This window comes from Haematobia irritans, chromosome 2 (genome assembly GCF_050003625.1).
Source record: "Haematobia irritans isolate KBUSLIRL chromosome 2, ASM5000362v1, whole genome shotgun sequence".
Lineage (NCBI taxonomy): Eukaryota > Metazoa > Arthropoda > Insecta > Diptera > Muscidae > Haematobia > Haematobia irritans.
Genome location: NC_134398.1, coordinates 93,298,305 through 93,320,336, shown reverse-complemented (window position 1 = coordinate 93,320,336; position 22,032 = coordinate 93,298,305). Strand labels below are relative to the sequence as shown.

Below are 22,032 nucleotides of genomic sequence, written 5' to 3'. Positions count from 1 at the left end.
TGTTAATTTCGCTAGTTATTTTTGCTTCATTTTCAATAACCATTGACAATAAATGTTTATAATTTTCATTTGTGACCAGCATAAAGTTAATACAAGAATCACAATAAAATTTAATATTATGGTGTTTAAAAATTGCATCGCACTCGTACTTTGATAAGCCAACACATTTCATATGAAACAATTTTCCGCAAAAACTGATGCACCTTACTTCCGTGTCTCCGCAAGTGGTTTTACATTTTCCACAATTTAAGTCCATGTTATCTCATGAATTTAATACCATTTAAGTGAAATCAAATCTCACTCAAATGATTTAAAAAGTGTTAATATTTTAGATGTTGTGTTTATGAAAAAAAATATCCAATTTATTCAAGAGCTTTAATTTCGCGTCTGCTTGCAACGAATGATGTCTCGGCTAAGCTCTTCTCTCTACTTGGGTTCAAACTGAAAAAGGCAGGTAAAACAAAAATGCAGTTTAATGCCAACGTTACTTCGCAACTTCAATGTGAATCTTCCAACAAACCCATACCGCTCTTGGTTTTAAGAAAACTAGGAGTGAAAAAATTTTACAATTTTAAAAGATAAATACGGTACCCACCTTTTGATTGCAAACATATTCTTATATTCCTATATATTTGATAAAATGATGGGATTGATTGGTCAATTTCACGAACTAAAAAATGATATAAACACGCTTCAATGGAAAACTGTATTCACATTTCATAATTGCTTACCTACGTAGATGTTTTCCATTTTTACAATACCACAAAACACAAAGACGGAAATAAATTGAAATTTATTTCCGAATTGATGAACAAATTGATTGAATCAATTAATATTTTCATTGGAAACGTAACAAATATCAATCATTTTTTTAAATTGGTTTTTATTCGGATTTGATTAAATAATTAATTGAATCAATTAACATATTAATTGAATCCGTTTCCAAATTCAATTAAATGTTTAATTGGAAAAACTTCGGTGATAATTTTTTGTGTGTAGTTATTGTTCTGCTCCTGCTGGGCTTGCATTTGGATGAGTTTTTTTGAATTGTTTTAACATTTCATCCATTTTTAACTAACCAAGTTTTTCCCGTGTTGTTGAAAATTTTCTTTGGTTTAATTTACGAACGAAAAAAAATTGGAGAGCTCTTTAATAAAATCGTAATAATTTGGAGACTTTTGTTATTCGCTTTAAATTTTGACTGAGATTTGTTTAATTAATCTTTTCTCCTCTTCGCCAATCTTACAATAAGAATAGTGAAAGGATAATCTAAAAGAATATGACATTTCAATACATAAATATAAATATATATTTGCATGGTTGCCATCCAACACACATATAACATAAAAGGATGCCCATACTTTTCCATTTGGCTGCAATTGACTCATTTCCATCTGTGTCGTATATGCTGCGTTTTACGATTCCGAAGAATACCCCTCGAAAGCTATTGTTTCAGTGTATCTTTGGTTGAAATCTGGGTTTTCTATCTCTTCCCGTTTGGCAAATTTATTGCAATTTTGTATGGAGGATTAAATCACAGTTTTTTTTTTTGCATTCGTATATAACTTTTTCATATAGATACGAGTATTGCGCTGAAACGAATATTAATATACGGATTTATATTCCATTACATACAAATTACACTTGCCAAAACTTCTTACAACTCACAGCGTCTTAAGAACACCCTGGGTAGTTAATCAAAATGGAAAGAATTTTGTTTGTTCACTAACTGAGAGTAAAACTCTAAAAGTAATCAATATTTTAGAATGTATTCGTACTTACCACGTCGAATTTTCTAGTGTAATTAATGTGCTAACCACTACGCATTATAAATACATTGCATTCACTTTTCAATTCGTCGACCAAACTGCACATATTTCAATCTATTTAACGAATTAAATGCCAAATTGATCAAACTTGTATATATTACACATCTGATGCGTAATCTATTAAATACCTGATAAACAAAGTTCATTTTTCCTCATTGATGGATTTTGGAAAACTAATGCCCGCACCATAAACAAGCAATCAGTATCAGAAATAGGATTTATCCACAAATTTCATGTAAACGTTGGAAAGTCTTACAGTAAAATATCTACAGGTCAAATGCAGAGGTCTAGGAATTACAACTTCTCGGAGGGGAAACCAGTTACGGTATGGTCACACTGGGTAAATATTTGACAGAAATCAAAAAAGAAATCGTCGCCACAGTAAAACCAAGTACCATCTTTAGCTTATATTGAATATGTAACATCATGGTAGAATTATTTTCCAAAACTGGTATCCAGATATTTCGAAGGTGATTCTGGAAACAAGTTTGACACTTATTTTGGTCAAATATTTGCCTAGTGTAATTGTTGAAACCCCGGATTCATCAGAATTATCGAAATGATAACCCTATTAGTTGGTACGATTTTTATGTATAAAAGGGTACGATATTTATGTTGTTGTTAACGGCAATTTGATTGAAGTGCAGCCAACATTTGAATTGGTTTTACGTGATACATGATCTTGTAATATTGCATCACAATTTATCTGTCGTTCGTAAGGTTATGTCGTCAAACACGAAGACTTCAAATTTGTATCAATGTATAATTTTTTAATTAAACGATTTTTTTGAGAACAAATTCCACAAAACGAATGTTCTGTACTGGTGTTTTTATTCTTTATGACGACATCTTTGTTCTTTCTTGTGGCTTTATTCGTCCTAATGTGGTTGGCCTTTTCGTCTTATTGGCCTCAAGAAATAGTGGAGAACGATATTGGAAAAGCTAATCGAACGGCGTACTTAACAGAGACACAAATAAATTGTGTCACAAATAAATTGTGTCTCTGTTAAGTACACATTGTATTTACGATTGAATTATGTCGGAATCGCCGAAGAAAAGCGAACGGACATCAAAAGGAATTCCACCCAAGAGATTTGAGCAGCCCGTAAACATGGAAAGTTTCCAAGTGCTTCAAGTTCAACATCTAGTAACCAACAAACCTTAACACACCAACAACAAGGAAACCAAACAGATGTGATGCAGGTATTGGCGAGTATGCAAAGGCAAATGGCACAGCAAAGGACTACCGTTCAAAAACTAATCGCTGCACAAGGGGAACAAACCGCAACAAAGATTGCAAAAAGAAATCGCTACAGTTACAGAAAAGGTGCGAGGTGTTGAGATGATTAGGACAGCTCCACCAGATCCAGATGCTATGAGTCAGACTTCAACACAAAGCATAGGAGCATCTAACACAGGTGAGTCTCTTACTAATAACTCTTCCAGCAGCCATGGTTCGACGTCACACAAAGCCAAATTTTATCCTTTGCCTAAATTTCGAGGCATTTGGAGGCCGGAAGAATGACCCACATTTTTAGAAGACTTTCGTCAAATAACAGCAGATTTTGAATACACTCCTTTGCAAAATATTATACGAATTCGTGAAGCGATGTACGGAGAAGCTAAGGAAAGGGTGGAGTCTCTATTATCAAGTTCTAAAAATGTTGAGATAATAGTAGTCACATTGGCACAATCAATTAACAATTAATACCGAGTGAAATTGACAAGGTGTGCGCACTGCCATATTTACCGGAAGGAAAATTGGAGCCAATGGTAAGCACCACTTGAGCAACCCAACATTATTAAGCCAACTTGTTTCAAAGCTGCCACAGTCAAAACAAATGTAGTGGGCTGAAAATGTATTTCTTTGGACAGGCCGGTAGATTTGGTGGATTTTTGTGAATGGCTAAATAAAGTAAAACAGATAGCGAACATGGTTTCAGATGGACTCCCGTCATCCTTTCACGTGCATCAACAACAGAATCCGGAGAGAAGACCACAAGGTAATAGCAAAGGTAAAGCGGCATTCACTACCTCTACTGCAAAAGGATGTACCGTGTGTTCCGGGGATTTCCAAAATCTTGGTGATTGCAAGATGTTGAAAGAGTTGTCGGCGAATGATCGTTGGAAAAAGATAAAGGAAATGCGACTTTGTTTCTTTTGTTTGAAAGGTTATCATCAACTTGGAAAATGTTTCAACAAAAAGCCTTGTGGCATAGATGGCTGTGCGAAACATCACAATCCCATTCTTCATAAACCAGCTGACCGAGTTGATGATAGCCTAACAAGTGTCGCCACATCATCTGAAGATGAAAATTCCTGGAGGAATTTACACGCTGGAACAGAAATTATGAAATTCTGTTCCAAATGGTCCCAGTTAAACTGTATGGTCCACAGAAATGTATATCAATATTTGCATTTATTGATGATGGCTATGTTGGAATGGGATATTGGTGAACAAATTGGGTTGGAAGGTAATAAAGAAAAATTGAAATTGCTCAATGGGCATTTCACCAATCAAATGACTGAAACTTTGAATTTGTACATTAGAGGAGAAAACAGTTTCAACACGCAATATGAAATATTAAATGTATACTTGGTCAAATATCGGTTGCCAACTCAATCTTTTTCTGTTGATGACATGGATCATAGCAATTTGTCGGATTTACCTATCAATGGTTACAAACAAGCTAAACCTTAAATGATTTTAAGTTTAACACATGCATATTTAACAGTGCCATTGGAAACACCGAGATGTACTATCAATAGTGGTCCTATAGCAGTAAAAACCAGATTAGGTTGGGTTGTGTATGGCCCAACCTGTAGTGATAGCGAATACACAGTTAAAAGAATTTTTCACTCATAAAGAACCGATGATAAATATAAAAAACTGGAGACACTTATGAGAGAATATTTTGATATTGAGTCGTGTATGGTTAAATTGGACGCCAAGCCAGTGATCTCAAAAGATGATGAAATGACACTAAAAATATTAGAATCAACCAACCAGAAATTTGAAAACACTTACCAATATGCACTAAGTCGTTTCCAACAGATCAAACGGAAATTCAGAAGAAAAAAATTGAAATGGAATATCGCAAAAATTGAGCATTTGCTCGAAAAGAATTATGCTAGACGTTTAACTCCCAAAGAAGAAATGTGTATAACTTCAAAAACATTATTTTTACCTCATTTCGCAGTTCCAAATCCAAATAAAGACAGTATCCGATTAGTGTTCGATGCAGCCTCAAAGATACAAGGAGTTTCATTGAATGACTTTCTCATGTCTGGCCCAGATCTAAATCAGCCACTTCTAGTAGTAAGGTTTAAATTTCGGGAGAAACCGATAGCTGTATGCGGTGATATTCAGGAAATGTTCTTGCAGATTTATATCATTAAAGAAGATCAAGAAGCTCAACGATTTTTATATAGAAAAGAGCCATATTTGGGGCAACACGATTGCTCTATATATTAAAAATGTAAATGCTAAGAAATTTATAACTAACGGGCTGTTGACGCAATTATAAATCATCATAACGTGGACGATTATGTTGACTGTTTTTCAACGGTAGAGGAGGTGATATCTGTGGTCGAAGAGGTATATAAAATCCATAAACACGCCGGATTCATAATGCATAAAATCATATCCAACTCAGAGGAAATAAATTCGAATTTCGTACTCCAGAATCCAAAAATAAAAATATAACATCTGGCAACACCGAAAAAATACTAGGTATGGAATGGTCACCCACAACAGATGATTTTGTTTTTAATTGTCAATTTCAACATGTATCACTGGATATTTTACAAAACCGCCGCAATCCGACAAAAAGAGAAGTTCTTAGTATAATTATGTCGGTGTACGACCCATTTGGTTTATTATGTGACTTTACTACATCCGGGAAAATATTTATGCAGAATCTGTGGAGAATTGGTGTCGGCTGGGACGAGGATATACCCAAGGCAATGTGTGACAAATGGACGATTTGGCTGCGTGGATTGAGTAAGGTAAGAGACTATAAAATAAAAAGGTGTTATTCTCTCACTCCTAATATCATAAAAAGACCTCTTCATATATTTTGTGATGCTAGTGAGATGGCTATGGCAGCAGTAGCATATTGGCGCATAGAGTCTGGGAGTCGTACTGAAGTTGTGTTTGTGGCAGGTAAAACTAAATGCTCACCAAGCAAAGGCATGACCATTCCTCGCCTAGAGCTTCAGGCGGCAGTGATGGCAGTTCGGCTCAAAAATACGATTGAGGAATTTCATGGAAGGTCCTCTGGTGAAGTTGTTTTGTGGACCGATTCGAGTGCCGTGCTTTGTTGGATACGTTCGTACCACAGACGCTACAAACAGTTCGTTGCAAATAGAATAAATGAAATATTGGAAAGCATGAGTGAAGAGCAATGGCGTTGGGTACCGGGTGAGTTAAATACCGCCGATGAGGCCACTAGGCCTGTAAATGATTATAATCCAAACGGACGTTGGAAAAATGGCTCTACGTTTTTACATCGCTCTGAGGCACTCTGGCCCACTCAAACTGCACCACAAATTGATATAAATTTATATAATGAGCTACGAAAAGATCACTTTGCATTTTGTTATTTCGGAGGCAGTATACACTGTCATTGATTTTGACCGTTTTTCGACTTCTTATAAACTGAAAAGAACCGTTGGCTGGATGTTAAGATTCTACAACAACATCAACTCATTGAAGTGCCACAAAATATCTGGAGAATTGGCAGTAGAGGAAGAAGAATTGACAGAAAATATGGTCATAAAGTATGTTGAAAAAAGTGTATTTTTGGAAGAGTTTGACAATCTGCGAAACAAAAGATTAATACCAAAGACCAGCTCAATAATAACATTGAATCCGTATATAGACGAGGGCGGAATTCTCAGGTGCGGAGGTCGAATAGATAATGCGCCATTTATTTCGTTTGACGCTAAAAGACCCATAATTTTGCCAAAAGAAAGTCGGTTGACCCAATTACTGGTGCCAAGGCCGTAGTCAGGGGGGGGGGGGTGAGGGGGATCAAACCCCCCTCGAAATGAATGAATATTTTTATATAAATAAATATATATTTTTAGCTGCATAGAAAAATCTTATCGAAGATGTTGAAGAAAAGCTGGAGGTTTTATTTTGAAAAACGCTTATCTATAAAACTTGCACAAATCATAGAATACTAGTTGAAAAGCCCGTCAAACGACGGTCGAAAAAAAACAAATTGTTTGTGTTCTCGCACCACAAATTTCATTTTTGGAAAATGCATTTCTGCTTTTTATGTGTGTTTGTTGTTCTTTTTGTGAACATGACTTGCTATGTTTGGCCATAGCAACAACAACGAAACAGCCAAACACACATGTGTAAATGAAATGGCGCAAAACCTGCGAAAAGAACCTGCATAATTCAGCGATGGAAGCAATAAAGAGATATTTCCAAACGTGCATATTCTTTTAAAAATTTTGGTCATTTTGCCAGTAACTTAGGGTTGGAAAATACAATTTTTAAGAAAGTACAAAAAAGGTTTTTTTTTGAGCGGAAAGGTACTTTTTACTAAATTTCAACAAAAATTTCACTGGAAGATTATGGTCAAGAGACTGAATTTTAAAGAAAATAAAATTTTGACAAAATTTTCTATATAAATAAAATTTTGCAAAAATTTTCTATAGAAATAAAATTTTGCAAAAAAATTCTATAGAAAAAAATTTTGCAAAATTTTTTCTACAGAAATAAAATTTTGCAAAAATTTCATATAGAAATAAAATTTTTACAAAATTTTCAATTAAAATAAAATTTTGATAAAATTTTCTATAAAAATAAAATTTTGCAAAAATTCTATATAGAAATAAAATTTTGACATTTTCTACCGAAATAAAAAATCGATAATATAGAATCGCATTCTTTTTTCGACTAAAACATTCTTGAAGTTCAATAAAATCCTGTTTTTGACTATGTCTTTAACAAAATCGGGATTTTCTTCCCACATGAACATGTCTGTTTTGCCATATTTGTAAAAGACTATTAGCAAATAAGGTTGATAAAGACTTTCTCAAAATATTAAAATATTTTGTCAAAGCTATTGTACCATAAATCTGATATCGACTCAAAAATGTATACACAAAAGGTACTAAATCATTCGCGGGGGTACAACGGTACTGACCGGGGTGAGAAAGTTTTGAAAAAAGTACTATAGTACTGCATTTTCCATCCCTGCAGTTACTACGTGCTCATCCGAACGTCCATTTTCAACAATGAAGAGATTAAAGACGTATCTTAGAAATTCGACTAGCGAGAGTAGACTCAAAGGATTGGCATTAATGTCGGTTCATCGCCGAATAAATGTGCCGACTGAAGAAGTCATTGATTTATTTGCTGCCCAAAAAGCCCGTCTGCTCAATTTAATATTATAAAAATATTGTATACATACCTATGCATAAATAAAATTTTCTACACATGAGATTATATGAATATTTTTTTTTAAAGTTGAACCCCCCCCCCCCCCAAAATAAAATCCTGGCTACGCCTTGACTGGTGCAGTGGCATCACGGCCGCCAAAATCACATGAATGGCAACACGGTCATATGTGAAGTACGACGGAGGTATTGGATCCCTGCTATACGCAGCGTTTTAAAAAGGGTGAAAGCTGCTTGTAATATTTGCAAACTTAGAAAAAGTAATCCAGTTCAGCCAATCATGGCCCCCTTCCTGAAGACCGCCTTCGAGCCTTTGTTCGTCCCTTTTCATATAACGGGTTGGATTATTTTGGACCAATTATGGTGGCGGTTCGCCGTAGTCGTGAAAAGCGTTGGGTTGCACTTTTCACGTGCCTGACCACTCGCGCCGTGCATTTAGAAGTGGTCCACGATTTGTCTAGTGATGCATGTCTTTTATGCATACGGAATTTTATAAACCGGCGCGGCGTCCCAGTTCAAATAAGAAGCGACAATGGGTCCAATTTTGTGGGTATTAGAAAAGAGCTTGGTGCAGAACAAAATTTTATTGACATTAACGAGGGGGTAAGGCCTTTGGGTATAAAATGGAAGTTTAACAGTCCCTCTGATCCCAGTGCAGGTGGTGCATGGGAACGTTTGGTTCAATCTGTTAAAAAGTCTCTATATGCTATTCTGAAAGAGCACTCACCACGCCCTGAAACGCTTTACAATCTTCTAATCGAATGCGAGAATATCGTCAACTCCAGGCCTCTCACAAACACCTGTCTGTCACTCCTGATGAACCTGAGCCACTCACGCCAAACCATTTTTTTATTGGACTGCCCCAACTCGACTCAAACACCTGCGCCATTTGATCCAAGGTTAGGTTAGGTGGCAGCCCGATGTATCAGGCTCACTTAGACTATTCAGTCCATTGTGATACCACAGTGGTGAATCTCTCTCTTATCACTGAGTGCTGCCCGATTCCATGTTAAGCTCAATGACAAGGGACCTCCTTTTTATAGCCGAGTCCGAACGGCGTTCCACATTCCAGTGAAACCACTTAGAGAAGCTTTGAAACCCTCAGAAATGTCACCAGCATTACTGAGGTGGGATAATCCACCGCTGAAAAACTTTTTGGTGTTCGGTCGTAGCAGGAATCGAACCCACGACCTTGTGTATGCAAGGCGGGCATGCTAACCATTGCACCGCGGTGGCTCCCTAATTGCCATTTGATCCAAAGCAAGACCTGCTGCGTAAGCAGTGGAGGATACAGCAAAATTTAAAAAATGCTTTATGGAAAAGATGGTTTGTAGAATATCTGTCAGAATTGACAAGAAGATCAAAATGGTGTCAAACAACCCACGCCATATTATCTGGCTCTGGCTAGTTCTGATTTGCGACTCCGAGCTCCCTAGGTCCGAATGGAGAAAAGGTAGAATTCAACGTTTATTTGTTGGTCATGATGGTGTAGCTCGTTCTGCCGAAGTTCATACAGTTGCTGGGACTGTTAAAAGACCGATATCGAAGCTGACTGTGTTGGACGTGGGTGAAGTGGATCGGACGGGATCCCTTCACGGGGACGGGGGTGTTGAAACCCCGCATTCATCAGATTTATCGAAATGATAACCCTATTAGTTGGTACGATTTTTATATATAAAAGTGTAATATACAGACAAGAAGAACGCACAAGTGATCGGTTTCAAGGTAAACACAAAAGTGATTTTATTGAGAGAATTCAATTTATGATAAACTTGAGTTATAACAGTTGGTACTCAGACAATGTTGCCATACTATAAAGTATAAGTACTCTACACGTTCTTCTCTGAGCTGAAAATTCATATAATCTTACAACTAAAATATTTCAAAATAGATATATGATGTATAATATTTAAAAATAGATTGTAGGATGTATAATAATATTTCATAGATCTTATTAATTAATATAAAGAATAATCTTTCTTTATTTTCTCACTACCTTCCCCTCCAGTCTGGGTCTTAGTACTCTTTCTGTTATTTAGCTGCCTAAATTAACGTTGACGTCATTATAAGTTGTCCGCTGTTGTGACTGTGGAGCACACTCTTCACAATTTCATTTGTCAGCGGATGTTTCTCTTTTCACATCTAGATTTCTTATTGGATCTGTATGTCTTTTAATTTATCGATTATTGTATGAAATGATGCAACAATAGGAGCGGGGTCCCAACTTCTCTTTGATCGTGGCTTGCTGCAAGGAGGGTTTATTTACATTTCTGTAATCACGAATTAGAACAGTTGGCCTTTGTATAATTCAACATTTCTCTTTCCTTTGCAGATCACAATGTTCTTGTCTCAGCCTGACCATTCGTCGCTGGGTGTCCATGGGAAGTAACAATATGTCTGACTCCATATTATTCTTGAGAACTATACTGAATTGATCTGAATTGTCTGCCGTTGTCAGTAACTATGACATCTACTAACCCGAAACGACAAAATGTTTCTCGCAATTTTGTTATTGTGAAACTGCTTGTAATCTCTTTAGTTTTGAACACCTCAACCCACTTGGAGAATGAATAAATCAATACTAGGAGATGATAACCGTGTATTGGCCCCTCGAAATCCAAGGGGATTCTACTCCATGCCTTGTTCGAAGGGTTCCAAGGTATCAGAGAACTCTTCTCAGGACTATTCTGTAACTCCTGACACGCTATACAATTCTTAAAAATCTCTTCTACATCCCTATCTATGTTAGGCCACCAGACATATGATCGAGCCAGTGCCTTTGTTTTCACTATACCCAAATGTGATTTATGAAGCCCAAGCAAAATTTGTTTCCGCAACTTCGTGGGTACCACCACTCTATAGCGCCATAAAATACACCCATGTTCTACAGACAACTCAGACTGTTTATTAAGAAACGGTATATAATCATGCCCCTCTAACTGTGCAACAGTATTGCATAAAATTGAATCCAATACTTTTGATAAAATTCTATCTCTTCTAGTGTCACGTGAAATAGCCATGAAGTTCAAATTCAAACAATTATATGATTCAATAAAATTTACAAAATCGTTTTCCTCGACACTATTTCCTATGGATATCTGTGGCATCCTTGACAAGCCATCCGCAATGTTGTTTCCTTTGACTTATCTAACATTGTAGTCAAATCCAGACAATATCAATGCCCACCTTTGCATTCGAGCCGATGTCATAATTGGCAAGCCTCTATCTTCACCAAACATTGCCATCAAGTGCTTGTGGTCTGTTTGCAATAACAGGTTGGCTGATAAGTCCCCGGTCTAAGAAAGAAAAACACATTTTTTTTGTCAAAATTCGTTTTTATTATTCAACATAGTTCCCTTCAAGAGCGATACAATGATTATAACGACCTTCCAATTTTTTGATACCATTTTGGTAGTACTCCTTCGGTTTTGCCTCAAAATAGGCCTCAGTTTCGGCGACCACCTCTTCATTGCAGCCAAATTTTTTCCCTGCGAGCATCCTTTTGAGGTCTGAGAACAAGAAAAAGTCGCTGGAGGCCAGATCTGGAGAATAAGGTGGGTGGGGAAGCAATTCGAAGCCCAATTCATGAATTTTTGCCATTGTTCTCAATGACTTGTGCCACGGTGCGTTGTCTTGGTGGAACAACACTTTTTTCTTCTTCATATGGGGCCATTTTGCCGCGATTTCGACCTTCAAACGCTCCAATAACGCCATATAATAGTCACTGTTGATGGTTTTTCCCTTCTCAAGATAATCGATAAAAATTATTCCATGCGCATCCCAAAAAACAGAGGCCATTACTTTGCCAGCGGGCCTTTGTATCTTTCCACGCTTCGGAGACGGTTCACCGGTCGCTGTCCACTCAGCCGACTGTCGATTGGACTCAGGAGTGCAGTGATGGAGCCATGTTTCATCCATTGTCACATATCGACGGAAAAACTCGGGTGTATTACGAGTTGACAGCTGCAAACATCGCTCAGAATCATCACCACGTTGTTGTTTTTGGTCAAATGTGAGCTCGCGCGGCACCCATTTTGCACAGATCTTCCGCCAGTGTTGCCAATTTGGTGCTTTTAGCACCAAATTTAGTGCTTTTAGCGCCAAATTTAGTGCTTTTTGATTTCTAAAAAGCACCAAATTGCCTTTTTGGTGCCTTTTCAAAAAAAGCTTGGTGCTTTCTGGCATTTTCATTTAGTGGTTTTTGTGTTTTTTTTTATTTTGAACAGTATTAAGTTTAATTGATACAAAAATTTTGATTAGACTTTCAAGAGCCGAAGAAACTCAAATTTATAATTTGATTGTTATGAAGTTGGTATTGATTATTTTTTAATTAATATTGTTATTTAGGGTATTCTGTAGGAAAGTCGAGCGATGAGTGTCGAATTTTTGAATTTGGTAAAGATGTAATTAAAAACGTTTGTATTAAATTCACAAAAGCACGCGCAACTGAAATAAGCAATAGACTCCTTCCATGTATTAATAGTTTGAAAGGTGAAAAACATCACTGATCATTAAGACTGATCAAAGTGTATACTTGAATAGCGGTTCATAATGGTGAGTACTAAGTTTGAGTTTTGCCGCTAAAGTGAAAACTATATCAGTGAAAAAGGCATAAAATTATGCATATTTGCTGCAAATTTTATTATAACTTGATCTTAATACCCACCTTAACTTCTTAAAAGTTCTATAATACATCTTCGGAAGTTTTTTTTTTTTTTTTTTTTTTTTTTTTTTTTTAGTAGAGCATTTAATTTTCGATTTTGTGGTGGAAGGTGGTAGGTTAGAATTTATAATATATTTTTGGTGCTTTTTGGCCTTGGGGAGTTGGCAACACTGGCTTCCGCATATCCAAATATTGATAAATGATATGACCAACACGTTTCTTTGATATCTTTAAGGCCTCTGCTATCTCGATCAAATTCATTTTACGGTCATTCAAAATCATTTTGTGGATTTTTTTGATGTTTTCGTCGGTAACCACCTCTTTCGGGCGTCCACTGCGTTCACCGTCCTCCGTGCTCATTTCACCACGCTAGAATTTTGCATACCAATCAATTATTGTTGATTTCCCTGGGGCAGAGTCCGGAAACTCATTATCAAGCCAAGCTTTTTCCACCGTATTTTTTCCCTTCAGAAACAGTATTTTATCAAAACACGAAATTCCTTTTTTCCATTTTTTTCACAATAGCAAAAGTTGCTTCACAAAAGACGCTCTATCTCTCAAACTAATTGACTTACAGACGTCAAATTTTGACACGAATCATTTGAAGGTTGGTACTATATAAAAATAATATGCATTTAATTATAGCGACGCCATCTATGTGTCAGTCCGGGGACTTATAAGCCAACCTGTTAAATATTGTTTCAATTTCGAAACACTAAAAATTATAGCTAATGCCTCCTTTTCCAAAGTACTATAATTCCTCTCACTATGACAACGATCTCGAGACAAAGGCAATAGGCCTGAGACTATCAGGGAATTCATGCGGCAATACTCGAGCAACTGCATGACTGCTAGCGTCAGTGTATAAAATAATTGGTAATTGCAATCAAAATGTGCCAATGTCTGATCTGATGTAATTTTCTCCTTGACTAAATTATACGAATCATTACATTGTCTTGTCATGTGAAATGGAACTACTTTTGTAACAATTTATACAACGGCGCCATTATCTGTGCGAAATTCTGTATAAATTTAGAATAATAATTAACCATCCTTGCGAATGCCTTGAATTCTGAAACATTTCTCGGTATTGGTGCGGATATCACACTAGCTATTTACCCTCTCTAAATTTTTCGACAAACTATATTTGCTTATTGTAAAACCTAGATACGATATTTCCTCTTAAAAAAAAAAACGACACTTCTTAATATTCAATTTCAAAACAACTGTTTTTAATTTGTCCAACACAGCTTTCAAATTATCTATATGTTCTCTAGTGTCTTTCCAAGTTACAGTTATGTCGTCTTGATATACAACTACATTAGCTATCCATTGAAATAAACACTCCATAGCCTTTTGAAATGTTGCCGCTGCCGTCTTGATACCAAATGGCAGACGTTTAACTCTAAATAAACCCAAGTGTGTACTCCAAGTACAAATTAACTGTGATTGGTCGTCCAAAACTAACTGATTATAAGCATTAGAAATGTCAAGCTTGGTGAACAGCTGACCACCTTGCAACGACGTAAAAATTTCGTCTATCCTCGGCAGTGGATATTTAAAATCTTCTAAATGTTTACTTATTGTGACTATAATCACAATTCCCCACTCGGTTTTAATATGAGAACAAGAGGAGTTGCCCATTCAGAATTGTCTACTTGCTCTATTACACTCATCGTTTTTAGATGTTCCAGACTCTCAACCTTTGCTTTCCATGCAAATGGGACTGGTCGTGGTTTGAAAAAAAAAAACTGGTTTGGCAAACTCACTCAATTTAAGAGATACTGTTTCTTTGTTGTATTCACCCAGTTTCGTTTCAAAAAAACTCGCAAATTCTCTTTTAAGTCTTTCAACTAAGATATTTTTGTTTTTGTAAAAAGAAATGGGAGCTATGATACAGGGTGCTCCAGTGTCACATACAGCTTCAATGTTAATGCCATCAATTATAACTGGTATATAATATAAACCATTTGATTTTTTACTCATTAAACTAAAGACAGAATTTTCAAAATTATAAACATCGGGGCTTTCCAAATTATTTGATACATAATTTACACCATTTCTATTACCACGACAGACCGCGGCCAAATGCCCAACTGCTTTACATTTGTGACACCTGCTCTCTCAGAACTGACTTTCATGATTAAGCCAATCACAGTGCTTGCACGGCCCATATTTCTTTTTTTCACTGCTCCTATATTCAGAACGATTTACTGCACTCATGCTTCTATTTACATAATTTACAGAATCGTAGCCATATTGTTTGGCAGACATTCGGGTTTCAACGATCATAGCCCTTTTTAGTGCATTCTGCAGAGTAAGAGACTCATCTTCATCACACAACTTCTCAAAAATGATTTCAGGCAGACCAACTACAAACTGGTTCAAAACGAATGCTTCTAGATTGTCCCCAAATTTACAATTTAACACAAGACGTTTTACCCTAGCATACCATTCAGCCACTGTTTCTGCATCAGATTTTACAGATAAGTGAAATTCTTTCCTTTCTTTAAAAACTAACATATGATGGGAGGAGTGAAGTGCATACCCAATATTTCACATAGTTCTTTGTATGCTTTGGTGACAGGTGGATCTGGACTGCAAAGGCTATGAAGAACGTTGTAGGCGGCTGGTCCAATAGATTTTAATAACATTGTTTTTTTTTTTTTGCATTATCATCCACACAATTTACTTCGCAAAAATGTATATCCAGTTTTTCTTTCCACACTTGCCAAGATTCTACGCTGGGCGTAAATTCAGGAACATTGGAAGTTTGGAAAACTGCAACTGTAGGTGGTGAAGTCGGCATTGGATTTTTTTTTACTTTTTTATTCTCATTCTGATTATTCTTTAATTTTTCTCGTCGCCAATTTGTAATATACAGACAAGAAGAACGCACAAGTAATCGGTTTCAAGGTAAAAACAAAAGAGATTTTATTGAGAGAATTCAACTTATGATAAACTTCAGTTATAACAGTTGGTACTCAGACAATGTTGCCATACTATAAAGTATAAGTACTCTACAAAAAGGGTACGATATTTATGTTGTTGTTAACGGCAATTTGATTATTTTAATTGCAGCCCACATTTGAATTTGTTTTACGTGATACATGATCTTGTAATATTGCATCACAATTTATCTGTCTTTCGTAAGGTTATGTCGTCAAACAAGAAGTAAGAGTTAAAATTTGTATCAATGTATAATTTTTTAATTGAACTATTTTTTTAGAGAATAAATTCCATAAAACGAATATTCTGTACTGGTGTTTTTATTCTTTACGACGACAGTTATCATATCTGTAGGTGAGTACTAAGTTCGAGTTTTGCCGCTAAAGTGAAAACTAAATCATAAAATTATGCATATTTGTTGCAAATTTTATTATAACTTGATGGGGAATAGCCCAAAGCAAATTTTCACAAAGTAAAGTAATCGTGAAAAAATGACGATTTTAGCGGCTAAATTCGAACTTAATACCCACCTTTTAGTCGAATAAACTTAAAATCATGAGATTGCCTAAACAAGAATGAAATGGGACGACATGTACAAAAATTTTAAAATTTCGTGACAAATGTGATCACACAATCAATACACAAGCAGCGTATGCAGTCTAGGAATTTTATTTATATACCAGTTTGTTGTTCTCACACAAGCCAATTCAATGGAACTACATTTAAAGAAAACAAGTTACTTACCCTCTCTTACAAACGAAGGACCAAATATAAAATTTGGATAAATTAGTAACATAAATAATGTAATTTTACATACATTCCAATAATTTCCGCAACATTTCGAATTGATGTACGGCAGTGCATAGTACTACATGAGATTTTACTACGAAAATTAAAAAAAAAATGTGTCGTATTTGCTGCATAAAGACACTCGTATTTTTCTAAAAAATAATAAGTTTGATCTTTTCGATGAAATTAAAAGCAAAAAACCGATTTCAGTCTCCAAAACCTAGGGATATCGTAGAGGGAACAACTAGTACCAAATTTAGTAATAGTAGTAATATTAACATTTCAAATACGAAAATGTTCGAGTTTGTATGTTTTCAGTTGAGTTTCAACACGTTTTTAATGACATGCAATTATTTTTTATTAATATTCATTTTTAGGGGCCTTGACTACATATGTTACCTTCAGCTTTGGGGGCATCTGCCCCGTTGAGTCCTCTAGCTCAAGCAACCCTAAACAAACATCTTCCAAAATTTTCTAACAAGCGGCTATCTCAACTTCAACCGAGCGTAAAACAACAAATTCAAACCGCAGATGCCGCTTGTTTAACTGGTAAGTGATTGCTTTTATTGAGATGGTATTTTTATATTCTTCGAAGCTTCTAATTAACTAATTAAATCAGTATGTCAACTTAGTATAAAATTTCTTTAACAAATTATGTAGTGGACAATGAAAAAATGTGTGCTTCGATCTATATTAACTGACTCCTTTGACCAAAAATATGAGTGAGTGTTCAGTTGAAACTGGGATGAACCTAGGAGCCATTGTATGCAAGGCGGGCATGCTAATCATTGTGGCTCATTATAAGGTTAAAGTGGCAGCCCGATTTATTTTCAGGCTCATTTAGACTATTCAGTCCATTGTGATACCACATTAACTAAAAGTACCTATTACATATGGGTGCTTTTAGTTTTAACCGCAGAACCTACTCCATTATTTTCTTCTGCTGAACCAACCAGATTGTTTGTAAAACATTAGCAGACTGCTTAAGTTAAAATTTTCCAGAACCGCCTGTAATTTAACCGCTGCATGATCCTAAAATTCGCTTACGCCTTACAAAATTACACGATCTACAAGATCAAACGCTTTACTAAAATCTTAAAATATTCCCCTACTCCACCATAACCATCATCCAGACCATCGCAAATCAACTTAATAACATTAACAACTGTATCAATCGTTCCGGAACCTTTCCTAAATCCAAATTGCGATGTATACAGCTGTTCATTATCGTCTAAGAACAAGGAAATCTATTTATGCAAAATTCTTTCAAATACCTTGTCTATTACCGGCAACAAAGAAATAGGTCTGAATTTGTCCACTATACAATATCCTGGTTCCTTAGGAATTACAACAATATGACAAATCTTTAGTATATCTGGGTAAACTGAACAGCCAATCTTTTTATTAAATATTGTTGCCAGCGGCAATTGAATTATATCAGCACATTTGCGTATAGAAAGGGCCGAAATTCCATAATGTCCTGGACTTTTATTGACTTGGAACGTAATTAGTTCTTCTAATATTGTAGTTTGTGTTATTTGGTTAAACGAAAATCTCTGATGATTTTGAACCATGTTCATTACAATTTTTTGATCGTTATCCGGTAAAACTGGTAAATTCGATTTAAACAGATCAGGAACTTTTACAAAGTACTCATTTCCTGCTGTCATCATCTATCATCTCGCCTTCATAATCATATCAGGTAGCGACCCGGTATAGCAAATATAAGACATTATATCTGACGTCTTGAAAACACTAATATATCTTGTGTGCGTTTTATGTTTAGATCGATTTGCTAAGTGTCGTTGCAACCATTGCAATTCTCCCATCAGACATTCGCCATCATAATAACCTTCTCACGCAGTATAAGCTTGCAGGTAGCCAGAGGCATACAAACAGATTCTAGTTCCCCTGGGATATGTAAGATAGTTCCTAGCCTTGCTAACTCATCCGCTACTCTGATCCCTGGTATGTCCCTGTGGCCAGGCACCCATATTAGGTGAATATTGTACCGCTTAGACATCTCGTTCAGTGATTTGGTGCAGTCGATGGCCGTTTTCGAGTTAAGGAACACCGAGTCAAAGGATTTTAGTGCAGGTTGACTGTCTGAGTATTTGTTAATGGAACATTAAATCTCAGCAAATTTGCTATCTCTTTTATTGCTAATATTTCAGCCTGAAAAACAATACAGTGATTAGGTAATCGTTTCGCTATTCGAAATTCCAGGTCTTTAGAATATACTCCGAAACCCACTTGTCCATTCAATTTGGAGCAATCGGTGCATTGTTGGGAATTAGTGTTTCCAACTTTTTGTCGAAAAGCGGTTTCGCTAGATGTGCGACTACGTTTGGCACGCTGTTGCTGCTGACTGTTTGGCTAATATGTCTAAAGGAAATATATGCGGTATGACATTAAGGGAATCTGTTCCTGTCTTACTGAATGCACCTGAGATACTCAAGCACGCCATTCGCTGAACTTTATCTAAACCTGTCGGCTTCTGAAGTGCCGGCCACAAGACCACAACACCGTATAGCATTATAGGTCTAACCACTAACCAATTCACAATTTTCGGTTTTAGTACCCACTGAGCATGTCCGTCCGTCCGTCCGTCTGTTGAAATCACGCTAACTTCCGAACGAAACAAGCTATCGACTTGAAACTTGGCACAAGTAGTTGTTATTGATGTAGGACGGATGGTATTACAAATGGGTCATATCGGTCCATATAAACGGATCCTCCCATATAAACGGACCCCCAAATTTGGCTTCCGATTGCTCTAAGAGAAGCAAATTTCATCCAATCCGGCTGAAATTTGGTACATGGTGTTAGTATATGGTCTCTCACAATCATGCAAAAATTGGTCCATATCGGTCCACTTTTACGTATAGCCCCCATATAAACGGACCCTCAAATTTGGCTTGCGAATGCTCTAAGAGAAGCAAATTTCATCCGATCCGGCTGAAATTTGGTGCATGGTGTTAGTATATGGTCTCTAACAACCATGCAGAAATTGGTCCATATCGGTCCATAATTACATATAGCCCCCATATAAACCGATCCCCCGATTTGGCATGCGGAGCCTCTAAGAGAACCAAATTTCATCCGATCCGGCTGAAATTTGGTACATGGTGTTAGTATATGGTCTCTAACAACCATGCAAAAATTGGTCCACATCGGTCCATAATTATATATAGCCCCCATATAAACCGATCGCCAGATTTGACCTCCGGAGCCTCTTAGAGGAGCAAGTCATCCGATCCGATTGAAATTTGGTACGTGGTGTTAGTATATTGTCTCTAACAACCATGCCAAAATTGGTCCATATCGGTCCATAATTATATATAGCCCCTATATAAGCCGATCCCCAGATTTGACCTCCGGAGCCTCTTAGAGGATCAAAATTCATCCGTCCCGGTTGAAATTTGGTACGTGGTGTTAGTATATGGTCTCTAACAACTATGCAAGAATTGGTCCATATCGGTCCATAATTATATATAGCCTCCATATAAATCAATCCCCAGATTTGTCCTCCGGAGCCTCTTGTAGGAGGAAAATTCATCCGATCCGGTTGAAATTTTGAACATGGTGTTAGAATGTGGTCTCTAACAAACACGCAAGAATTGGTCCATATCGGTCCATAATTATATGTAGCCCCCATATAAACCGTTCCCCAGATTTGATCTCTGGAGCCGATCCCCAGATTTGACCTCCGGAGCCTCTTGTAGGAGCAAAATTCATCCGATCCGGTTGAAATTTTGAACATGGTGTTAGAATGTGGTCTCTAACAAACACGCAAGAATTGGTCCATATCGGTCCATAACTATATGTAGCCCCCATATAAACCGTTCCCCAGATTTGATCTCAGGAGCCTCTTGGAGGAGCAAAATTCATCCGATCCGGTTGAAATTTGCAACGTGGTGTTAGCATAAGGCCGCTAATAACCATGCCAAAATTGGTCCGTATCGGTCTATAGTTATATATAGCCGATCCCCAATCACACAAAAATTGATCCATATCGGTTCAAAATCATGGTTGCCACTCGAGCCAATTAATCTACCAAAATTTTATTTTTATAGAAAACATTGTCAAAATGTTATTTCTATAGAAAATTTTGTCAAAATTTTATTTCAATAGAAAATTTTGTCAAAATTTTATTTCTATAGAAAATTTTTTTCAAACTTTATTTCTATAGAAAATGTTTTTTCAAACTTTACTTCTATAGAAAATGTTGTCAAAATTTTATTTTGTCAAAATTTTATTTCTATAGAAACTTTAAACTTAATTATATACGTATTTAATCGGCCTTTTTTAGTTTAATATATACCACGTATGGACTATGTGGTGGTATATATTACTGTGTTAGGAAGTTTTAAGACACCTTGCCATCGGCAAGTGTTACCGCAACCCAAATAATTCCATTGTGGATGACAGTCTTCAGTAGAAGTTTCTACCCAATCCATGGTGGAGGGAACATAAGCATCGGCCTGGCCGAATTTACGGCCGTATATACTTGTTTCCTATTGCCTTTTCTCGCCCTTTCTGTACACTCAGCCGACTGTCGATTGGACTCAGGAGTGTAGTGATGGAGCCATGTTTCATCCATTGTCACATATCGACGGAAAAACTCGGGTGTATTACGAGTTAACAGCTGCAAACACCGCTCAGAATCATCAACACGTTGTTGTTTTTGGTCAAATGTGAGCTCGCGCGGCACCCATTTTGCAACACGTTCCTTTGATATCTTTAAGGCCTCTGCTATCTCGATCAACTTCATTTTACGGTCGTTCAAAACCATTTTGTGGATTTTTTTGATGTTTTCGTCGGTAACCACCTCTTTCGGGCGTCCACTGCTCATTTCATATAGTTATCACAGTAACTGTTGTTGACTAGAAACAAGACATTGTGTGATCGTTCGCCAATCAGGTGAATTCAGCAATGTCTTTAAAAATAGATTTCCATTTGTTGGTACATTAGTGTAGTAAAAAATCGAAATCTAAAAAAAAAAAAATAATAAGATTAAGGGATTGTAAAGTTATATGAAAAGATGATGCACAGTGCGGGTGAAAAATTGTTAAATTTGGGAAGAATAATTCTCGTATGTAAATATCATAAGAAATTAACATAAAAGAACCAAATTGAGTCATCTCACCCTATCTGGCATTTTCTTTTCAGTAACTTAATGATGCCAATTCCCTTAATCTTCCTGTCCAATAAGCTCGAATAAATATTGTAATAATTTCTAGTTTAAATTCATTTACGATTATCCTTCTATATTTTATAGATGATTTTAAATACCAATATAGACTTATGCAATTCGTGCCGTTTAATATTTGCCGTACTTCAAATTCATTTAATATGCTTTTTCCAAAGTATATTATTCTTAAA

At 36.3% G+C, this 22,032-nt stretch overlaps 2 protein-coding genes across 7 annotated transcripts in view; both read left to right on the top strand.

Moving 5' to 3' along the window:
- milt (trafficking kinesin-binding protein milt) overlaps positions 1 to 22,032 on the top strand; it is a 149,493-nt gene that overhangs the window by 32,474 nt on the left and 94,987 nt on the right. For all 6 annotated transcript variants that reach the window (XM_075295602.1, XM_075295601.1, XM_075295605.1 and 3 more), the window contains one exon: positions 17,025 to 17,196. In XM_075295602.1, coding sequence (XP_075151717.1) covers positions 17,040 to 17,196 — 157 coding nt within the window. In that variant the 5' untranslated portion in view covers positions 17,025 to 17,039. The remainder of the gene's footprint in view (positions 1 to 17,024; positions 17,197 to 22,032) is intronic.
- On the top strand, positions 4,732 to 6,461 carry LOC142224788 (uncharacterized). Its single transcript, XM_075294574.1, has 2 exons — positions 4,732 to 5,153; positions 5,486 to 6,461. Exons 1-2 carry the CDS (start codon positions 4,732 to 4,734, stop codon positions 6,459 to 6,461), a joined length of 1,398 nt encoding a protein of 465 aa, XP_075150689.1.